The 10,928-nt window shown below is 34.0% G+C and overlaps 1 protein-coding gene across 1 annotated transcript; it reads right to left on the bottom strand.

Annotated features, from left to right (window-relative positions):
* Window positions 1–825: 825 nt before the first annotated feature.
* On the bottom strand, window positions 826–4,562 carry LOC128988777 (uncharacterized). Its single transcript, XM_054410404.1, has 2 exons — window positions 4,311–4,562; window positions 826–2,607 (listed from the first exon to the last, which is right to left on the bottom strand). The coding sequence occupies exons 1-2, from the start codon at window positions 4,560–4,562 to the stop codon at window positions 1,408–1,410; spliced, it is 1,452 nt and encodes a 483-aa protein (XP_054266379.1). The 3' UTR covers window positions 826–1,407.
* Between the last annotated feature and the right edge of the window lie 6,366 nt (window positions 4,563–10,928).

Here is a 10,928-nt window from a genome sequence, read left to right as displayed (position 1 = left end):
TAAAGTTGGTACAATATTGGTTAAAAGTATACCTGGTCAGTGCAACAGTCCTCTCCTAGTATTTCCTAATAGTTCTTGTTAACAATATACTATTGAAATAATTCACAATAAACATCAAAGATATAGATAACCACTTAATATTAGAGAGATAAAATCTGGCGTGACAAGAAATGATGATAGAAACATATTACAATTAAGTATTCATTACTGAGTGATGGTATTGGTTTGAAAAAATAAACACATTTTTACGAATTTATGAATTATTTTTAACATTAAATAAATGCTTTTGTCATGACGTTTCTTTGGATCAAACGACAAAGACTTAAAGATTTTTAAATATTGTACTGTATTCCAAAAATGCATGTATTATTATGGACATTCATGCCTGCGTTTATCTTTTTATGTGCTTGTTTGGATATCCAATTATACTAAATTACTGTAGCGTGAAACATTTTATTGCTATTTCACATAGTATATACACAATGGAATTTCTAAACAATAATTTCCACCACTTGCACAGTTTGGAATGTGGCATGAGATTGTACAAGCGAGATGTTAGCTTGTCTTGCTTACACTATGCCAATGCTGAATGTATTTTTTACTCTATGAGTCAGCTATTGAACACCTCAGTTTAAACTTACACAGTGTAAACACTTGTATTGTTGTTTTGGGACTCAATATTAAGTCCACATTGGGTGAGTGGGAATTATTTTGGAACTTTTAAATCATATGTTTGTGTAAACATAACTGACCAACCTTTGAGTCCAAACGGCTGGGCTCAAATCCAATAAAAACATGCTATAATTGTGCCAAAATAGCTCATAAAACAGACATAGCTCAAGTATTAGAGAAGGAAATTATACCCCATTCACAAAATTTAGACGGTTTTAGGGGAAGAAATCAATCCCCTCCACATCTTGATCCTACCATTAAAAAACAGCTCAACAGCTGAGATATGTTAAAACGCCAATCAGCTGTAACATAAGCAGAAAAAAGTGGTGGAGGAGCTTCCTCAAACCGCCTAAATCTTTGTGAACTGACTATAACACATTACTCATGTCAAAGTTTGTCCTTTAAACATATTATGAACAATTTAATACTGTGTATAAATATATTTTTACTGTGAAATCATTATTTTTAAAGTTGGCTGTGAAATATTTGTAAATTAGTTAATTTGAAATCGATTTTAACAATCAAACTACTCATCATCATCTAATAATTTATATTTTTACTAAGACAGAAGAAGTACAATCTATATTTCACGAAAGATAGAAGTAAGAAAGTGAAAAGTGTACAAAAACCAAATGTAAATATTCAGTTTCAATGAAGTTACATATATTTTCAATGATAAAAATATTAATCAGATAAAAAATATATTTTCACCCCCCATGGAGGTTTTGTTTATAGCTATTTCACAAAGAGATCTTTTAGCGTAGAGCAAATGGAATTATCACAAGATGCCGTTGCTCCTTCTTCGTCCGTTTGTTTATTTTTAGAGGATGATCCAAACCAAGAGGTTTTTGTGGTTTTGCTTGGAGTCGCTGGAGTTGGCTCTTCTTTCACCACAGTTGGAGTGCCAGTTTCTGAACCCTTTAGGTTGAGATATTCCTCTATTGCACTCCCAATAACTTTGGGATCCACCACCGATCCAGAAGGCTTATCCCAGACTACTTTCTCAGTCGATAACTTCTTATCACTTTTGATTTTAGTCGTATCTTCATCAACTTTTCTCTCTGCTATAACTGTTTTCAGTTTTTCATCTGCAAATGTGACAATAGCTTTGACTTTCTGATCACTATCATTGGAGCATTTTTTGCTCGCCATAGGTTGATGTCTTCTAATAAACCAATTGGAAGCTTCATTTCCAGATTTTTCTGATGAAATATGCCCTTTACTATCAGGCAAGAGAGAAATATCAAAACTGTTGGACCTCGAACCTTTTAATCTTGATCGTTTTAAGTCGATCGAGCTCTGTTTGGAAGCTTCCACTTTGCAAAGATTGTTGATTTCTTGAGCCGATGATGTAAGTGAGGATAGCATCGATATCAGGTCCGTGTTTGAACAGACAATGCCTTTTCCCGATGTCGAGGGTGGGGGTGTGGAAACCCTTCGTGGAAGTTGAGGCATTTCTGAGGCTCTCCGCCTTGGAGGAATAGCAGGAGGAACAGGAGAGATGCCGGTTATATCAGAAAACCTCCGAGAAGTACCCGGATACTGGTGATACCTCGAGGAAGGACCTCCCTCGATGGGTTGTACCTCACATACCTTGTCTTGGTTGTCCTCCTGCCACATCTTTAAACGGACCTTACGAGCCGCCTTGATCTCTGCTATGTTATCCATTATGTCAAGCTGCAAGTTGAAGCTACTGCCAGTCATGCTAGAGTTGGAGTCTCGACGTGGAAGACCACGGCCCATGGCGGCGATGGATTCACGACGGTTGCGGCCAAAGATGACCGAGGACGGTGGAGCCCGAGAGATAGTGACCACTGAGTGTCGTCGTCCTCCAGCCTGAGGGGCAGGGGCCTGGGAGAGAGTCGCTAGGAACGCAGCCTCCATAGGAGATGGTCCCTTGCCTTCTGCCCCTCCTTGCTCAGACAGCCTCCTCACCTACACACAAGACAAAGCGAAATAAATAAACTAATTATTAAAAACAATATTTCAAAAAAATAATTTTTGTTTTGAGTAAATAAACATTTATTTACTTAAGTTTTATGGGCAGTGATTTTATTACTTTTTGATTAGGGTTCCTCAACATTTAATCTCTACCCAAATTTATTCGAGCTAATTTATTCCAAACATCAGTGAATGAAAACATGGTAAGTTCTGTTACTGCTATTCCTAATTTTTATAGTATTAATTGTTTTCATGTTTGAGCATACTTATTCTACCTGCAATTGATGGTTCCTAAATCTGGACTGGACCCTACTACATATAGTGACAATAATTGTCACTGTACGTATCCCGAGAATTATTCTCGGGATCGGAGGCTATGTGAGGATAATAAGTGGAACAGTGTGGTACATTTAACATTTTGTGGAGGCCACAATCAAGGCAAAGAATGTCCGATTTGAATTGCCTTAGCTTAACCTCAAGGAAAGTCGCTACCCCAATTTAAAAGCTACCCCAATTCCATAGCTACCCCAATTTAAAAGAGTCAAGACTATTTAAAACTTGTTTTGTAAGGATCTGTAACAAAAAAATATGGACTATGGATGAACCTAAACATTCCATTTCCATGTTAAAGTTGTCACAAGAATACACATGGACATAGTTAAATTCGCCCGCAAACATGTAAATGTGGTATAAATTTCTGATTTTTGTCAAATATGCTGACTTTTTAACCAAGCCAAACTTATAGCATATCTTTTATATCACATTGACTGTTATAGGGTAACAAAATCAAAATCAAATGAGGAAATAGAATTTATGTCTGTGCGCACATTCAACTCCGGTCCACGTATATTAGGAATGGACGGGTCTCAAAATTTTAAGAAATCTCGGGAAATTTTAAATCTTGTTCGATTTATTTTGATCGAAAATTTTTCGAGACGAGAGTATTTAAGAAAAGTGAAAAACGCCTGCAGAAAGTTGATGGGATACCCGCAATACAGGAACGCGTTGTTGTTGCGTTTTCTTTGCGAATGCATTCTTTATTGTATTTACATGTAAATATTGCTTTAATTTTTTTAATATTTTTTTGTTTTGCAAGTGATGAGAGGTTTTGTTAAGTGTTTTAAGCAGTATGAGACATTTTATTACTGTAAACATAGCCAAAACAAGTCACTCCAAAACCATTCTAAAAATAACTCACGACTAAAAATCATTACTTGATACTTAACTAGTAAAACTGATGTTTTAGACTGATAAATTTTGTATTTTTAAAGCTCTACTATTGTAATTTATTACGTAACTAGTAGCTCTAAGACTGATGTTTCATACTGATAAATTTTATATTTTTCAAAGTTGAACTATACCCAAACTGATATCATCATGTTTTCTAAGTGCAAGAGTGTTTGTTACGTGTAGGCCTAATCCCCTTAATTATTATTTGTTTTATTTTTATACTGATGTTTTTTAGTAAAAGATTTGAAATATTCTTGCCTGTTATTACTAATTTTTTATTTAAGCAGTCTTTTGTAAAAAAATCATTAGGTATTTAACAGTGTCACAAAATCAGGTTAAAATGTTGAACGTGCATGTCCCGTTATGAACGAGAAGGGAAATCCCGTCTCAAAATTTCATGAGAAATAATAACCCCTTCTCGTCTTGTCTCGAACGAAAAATTCAATCTAAATTGGATGTTACTTGACCTGGCTGGCCGTGATGCCTGTGGTGCACTGCGGTGTAGGCAGGGAGCGTTTGCGCATATCGCGGTACGGAGACAACAGGAAGGGGTTGAGATGTGGAGAGTCAGTGCCAGAGTGAGGGGTGTCTGGAGGTCCTGAGTCATCCTCGCCCTCCTCCTCCTCTAGAAACCCACCGGACTCCTCCACCACGATGAGGGGCTCCTGGGATGACCCCATCATGGAGGTGCCGGGAGTGTAGGACGCTCTGCGGATCATCTTGTAACTGGGAACAGAGAAAACACGGTCAAGGTTAGTAACTGGACCTGAACCAGCTGATATAAAACCAACAATTTTGGGTAAAGATGTTTAGTCCTTAGATTATGATCAGGTAAAGCCCGGTTTACCTACGACCAGCGTCATGGGCACACGCAGGATTTGGAACAGGGGGTGCAATATAAAGGTATAACGAACATTCGGGGGTCAGGGAAAATTTCTGAAAATATAGGGGTTTAAAACTTATTTTTACTTTATTTTATAACACATAGAACCAACCAAATCAAAATAGTATGTTGTGCATCAAGTCATCATTTATATACCAACAGGAAATTAATAAGTTATTTGAAGTTATGCCAAATTTTTTTTTATCAAATCCACAAGCCAAACAATTATAAAGAAAAAAATTACAGTTGAATAAAGCCTAGATAACAGCCAAGAAAGTTGATGTTTTGTTTTATGGATAGTTTTGTTAAAGTAAAAGAATAGGTAGCACATCAATAAGTGAGCCAACTACTTATTTTATTTAAATATCCAATTTAAAACATTTCTTTTATACATGACCACTATGAACATACTTTTATAAATTCCTTTAAACCTAACCTTCAGTTAATGTTCCTTATAGAGGGATTGATAAAAAGTGTGCCAATTGTTGTATTTGAAAGCTATAAGAGGTATCAACAGTTGTTAAATTAAAACCACCTTGGATTTGTTATTTAAAAAATTTTGGTCATGATGAAAAAAAATTAGCCACAATTGTTTTCAATATGGCCGCCAACTTTGATTTTTCTTATGGAAGACCCTATATTTTATGATTTTTTTTTAGAGAGTTAATGAAATTTAAACACGTGTTTATTCTTGACATTTTTCTCTAAAGCTACCATAAAATAAACTTTCTTATTTTTTCACTTAACTTGTTTTCTTATTTTCAAATTTGCTGCCATTTTGAAAAATGGTAACCATTTTTTAAACAATGGAATCAATATTTTTACTTTAATATTGGACAAATTGGTATTTAATGGTCTCTTTAGAATGTAGATGCAATTTTCAGACTTTGGCCATCTACTGTACTGGCTGTCTAGTGACGGGTCAATTCACACCGCAACCGCAGCGTTAGCCGCGGCGACAGCTGCTGCCATGTGTACGGTCCTGGGCGGCCGCCGCGGTTGCTACTGCGCGGGAACGGGAACCGTGGTGGTTGAAAGTAGCCTACTAGACGCAGAATGTAAACCGCAAGTATTTTTTTCTTAGTTTTAACACGATGTAACTCCTAAATGAGTAGTTTTAGAGAACAAAATACCAAGAACAAAAACGTTTTGAAATTGCATTTACTTTCTAAAAAAAAATCATAAAATATAGGCTCTTCCATAAGGAAATCAAAGTTGGCGGCCATATTGAAAAAATATGTTTTGATATTAGAAACTATCACAAGAATAAAAATACAGGTTTTTGAAATACTTTAAAACAAAGTTCTCTGGGCTTTCCCTAAAAAATGCATTTGTTTATGGTAATTGTAGGCTTACATAAAGACTTTTTCCATAATTTGAAAAATACTATTTAACTTTCAACAACCAATAATTCCGTTTTTATTGGCTCTGCAGCAAGTATCATAAGCACATGATTTTTTTCAAAAGCTACAATAGTTTTGCTCTTTACAGGTCATTTCGTTTAAGAGCATATTTTTCGAGTTTTTTTTTGTCCAAAAGTGAGTTGAGTTCCTGATGAAACCGTATGTTTTCACTCGAGAACAAGTCGAAAGGAAAAGTATTGCCTTTCAGAAAAAGCTTTATAGAACAAATGTTGTTTAAAATTAGTTGATTTATCGATTTTCGTTCTTATTTTCAAAAATAAATGTATCACTTAATAAAGGGGGATTCTTCCTCAGGGATAGCACCCCCGGCACAGAATATACTTTGAAATAGAGGACAAGTAAAACCTAAATCCAAATTTTTTTAAAGTCGTTGCTGTATAGGACAAACACACGGAAATGGCCATTGATTGGGCGTGTGTAAAAAGCACTTAATTAAATCATAATAAGCAAGTATATTTAATTTGACTAAAAGTTTTGATTAAATTGAAGGCCGTACTGGTACAAAATAGGTACTAAAAATCTTTATCTTATTACTAAAATTACTGTTGGGTTATTATTTTCCCTAATCTAGAGGAATCAGATGACATAGTTCAAATAATATAGTTATATACCTATAGTCTAAGAATAAAACACGAACACGACATTAGCTATTATCTATTTTCTAGTCGCGTCGTAACAATTGTTATGGTAGATAACCTTGGTAATCAGAAATTTATAGGTATAAAGTCTGTAATCGAAGGGGATGAAATTATATTTAAAATATGTAAGCCTACTAAGATATTCCCAATCCTACGACTTTTTCCTGTTACCAATCCCGTTTGCACTATCTCATCTCATGTCCTGATAGCCGTGATCGTATAGTGGTTAGTACCTTGCGTTGTGGCCGCAAAAACCCAGGTTCGAATCCTGGTCACGGCAGGACACTTTTTGTTTTAGATTTGTAATTATATATAAACAAGATACAAATTATTGCGATTATATGGCAATATGAAGTTGTTATTTTTGTTAAAAATTTAAATTTTATTGTGAATTTCAATGTGAATAAATGTTTTATACATGAAAATAACACAGTTTTAATTCAATTTTTTGCTAATTAATTGTCCTAGTTTTACACCGACTATGGTACAACTACAATACTCAGTCTAGAATGTTTCTTAATTTTCTATATAGGTACTATATTGTATATCATAATATCATAATTCATTGTTTTACAACCAACTACTGTACTCTAGTGAAATCCACGGACGCGAGAACAGCCGGCCTGACACCAGCTCCCCAGCTGACGCAATAATAGCCACAAGCTGATGGACACGGTGCTTCACTCTGTGGGCAAAGCTTGGAACTACTCGATGGCCAATACTATAGGAGTATGGTTGTGTCTGTCCGACACATAAATTCAATCCCAATTGGTTTGTCCATTGACTATGCATACTAGTAAATTTTGTACTAGCCTATGTATAATTACAATGTTTTTATTGTATTTTTTTTGTACCGTACAGATCAAGGAAACACAACTAATAATTGCATTTCTCTTTCAAATAGCAATTTTGGAAAACTATTTTGAAATTAGTTAAATTTGTTATACGACAGGATTTGTAGCTAACTAGCAGAGAACACAGTACTTATATGTGAAGAACCAGTTATTAGTAAACATTACAACGTTAGGTTTTGGTTACGAATGTTTGCTTCAGACTAACGATGTAGATTGTAGATTGTAGAACAGAGAATGATTGTTGGTAGTTAAACAAGACGTTATTGGCATCTCAGAGACTTACTCTTAACATGTCTTGAGTAACGAGAAGGCTTAAGTCGTTGTCAACTTGATAATAACATGCATTTATATCACGGCAACATCTATAAGTAACTATAAGTTATAAGTAACTAAATAAATTATTAACAATGGTGCCCAATGTTACCATATCCTTTCACAGTATTATTTATTAAAGCTTTTACTTTACGAACAATCCAAAAAATAAATGTGTTTTGTACCTGTAGATGAATTTGTAATTCATTTAAATGCAGAAAGATGATTCACTGTTATATGTGTGGTGAAAAATGCCATGACTCGGAACAGTTTTGTTTATAACTTTGATTTGAGAAAAAATACGTTTGCAGCCTTTTTACTAATATATTATAACTAATGTTGAATTGGTATTTACACTTTCAAACACTGGTCATATTTAAACTTTCTTGGTACCGGTACTCTTGCGTTTTTTTTATGAATTTCAAATTTTTGAGACTTTTTAGGGAAAACAGCCTTATTGTTAACCATCACTTCAAGGTCTACGCCAAGAATGTCACGTTATTTTATAGTATATTTCATAACAAGAGTAGAAAGTAGTAATTAAATCTCGCACTTTAAACATGCATAGACCCACTTTCACTCGTGTTTTGAACGTTACTTTTCGCTACACTGCTACACTACAAAGAATAATTATTTTCTTCATTACACAACTCATAGCTGACTTTAGTTGTTGAAAATTAAAACAATTGATGAAACAATAATAATAATTTGTTTGTTAACTTCACCAAAATAAAAAAAAGATAGTAAGCATTGCTTTCGCATAGTAAACATTCTTTTTCCGTAGTAAACAATGTAATGATGGATTTTTGCAGTGGCGAAAAAAATTGTTCACAAAAATATGTTCATGCTTTATTAACACTTCTTTCATCAGGTCCTTTATTTGTTGACTTCGCCATGCCCAGATTACTTTGAGATTTGCAGAATTATTCTTTGTTCATTGAATCATGTGTAACTACCTGAAGTCCTGCTACGTCACATTCTTCTTCGCTATTAAAATGCTTCCCTACGTAAAAATCTTCATAGATTATACTCCTGTAAACTCAGATCACTAGTTATGAATCAAAATTCATGTTTCTAAACTATATTGTTAAGCTAATAAAAGGTTTTTACATACGTTCGTCAAATAGTCCAACCATATTGCTCATCAGCTTAAATGTTTCATTGCGAAGACAACATTTTAAATGACAAGTGCAAATTGTATTTTTGACGAGTTGCAAGCTTTGAAAATCAACAAGTGTTGTCTTCGCAACGAAACATGTAAGCTGATGAGCAATATTAATCGTTGGACCATTAGACGGACGTATATAAGAAACTATTATTGTCTTAACTAGTTTTTAGCTATTCCTTCAATTTTAGGTAATTTATAGTCATCGAAATTTTATCCTACTAGATACTGCGTTTTTAAGTTTGCTCCAAACAAAGCATTAACTTAACATATTAGCACAACAAAGCACAACAAAGCGTCGAGCTATTTCTCAAGACGTACTTAGTAGACTTGTAAAGGAGCTGAAGAGATTCGAGTAAAGCTTACTGGACAAAGCCTCTAGGGTTCAGCAGAGAACATCAACACGAACTTTTAATGTACTGGAGCTCAACATTGCTGTATTGATGTTGTGTTTAGTCACAAATCATTATTTACAACATCTAATAATGGTATATTTTACTGTAAAACAGGTTTCTAATTGAGTTTGCTTTAAACAGTTCAATTCAACATCTTTTCTCTCTCATAAACAGGGGCTTATTTTATAATTAGCTAAGAATAAAAATAAATCTGAGTTAAACTTTAACTCTACTACGATATACACTTACGACGAGGTATTTTATCTAGCAATCAAGTACTTAAGTTATACATTATAACCTAGGTCCATAAAAACGTTTCATGGCTTGGGGGATATGGATCCGCATACTAAAAAAAAAAAAAAAATGTTTGTTAGAAGGTATGTCAGACAATTCATTTTTACCCAGATAAAGTTTTTCAACCGATCAAATTGATGACTACTGAAATAGAAAGTCACTTCATTTTGCCTTATCTTGAAACTAAAAATTTTCTATTTCAGTTATTTTTGTGACCCAATCTTTTGATCTTGTTGTCAGATGATAGAGACTTTTAAATAATAAATGGAAGTGTCCTTGACGAGGTTTCATAAAATTATAATTTTCTTTTGCAATTTAAACTTTAAAAGTTAAACCGGCTGCCATTTTGAAATTTAAAATTGGACAGACTTATTTTTTCACCTAACGTGGGTTTCTTCAAAGAATGGTTTAAACACATCAAAGATGAAAAGCTTTATGTTTACAAAACAAAATGGCAGATATCTGGGAAAATATGTATTTTCGGACATACCTTCACATACACTTTTTACTTTATTAGTATATGAGAATTTATATCCCAAAGTTCTGAAACGTTTTTCATAGGCACTGTGTATACAATTTAACAACTATTTCAAGTTCGGTGTTTATACAAACAAACAAGACACATTACAGATACTAACTTTCCTAAATAAACAGATTTTATTAGTTTTAGCGAATTTCCCATATAGGGAATAAGCTATTACCGTAGTACTCATGGTAAGACCTGGACGCGGGACCGATTTTTTTTTCGTTTTGAGGTCCCTAGAGGCCAAAAACACCATCCGTTCAAATTCATATATATGTGTGTGTGTCTCCGTCAGCACGATAACTCGAGCAAAAATGATCCGATTTTGATGAAATTTGGTACAAACGTGTAAACCTACGTTTATTCGAACGAGTCCGCGATCCAGCATGATCGGACCATGGGAACGGGTGTTTACGGGGGGTTTTATGAGGTAAAAATAGGTTTTCCCATTTTTGACCCAAAAAACATAAAATTTTGCAATTTATTTCCAAACTATTTTGTAGAGCTTAAAAAAACAAATAATTTAGTATATTGAAGCGTTATTATGCGCCTAATGGTTACGGAGAAAATTCCAAAAAATTGTAAATTTAAAATTCC

This window comes from Macrosteles quadrilineatus, unplaced genomic scaffold (assembly GCF_028750875.1).
Source record: "Macrosteles quadrilineatus isolate MER2022 unplaced genomic scaffold, UCM_ALF_1.0 Scaffold_1__1_contigs__length_201487025, whole genome shotgun sequence".
NCBI classification, from domain to species: Eukaryota; Metazoa; Arthropoda; class Insecta; order Hemiptera; family Cicadellidae; genus Macrosteles; species Macrosteles quadrilineatus.
Note: the sequence above shows the minus strand (reverse complement) of the source record. Positions and strands in the feature narration are given on the sequence as shown.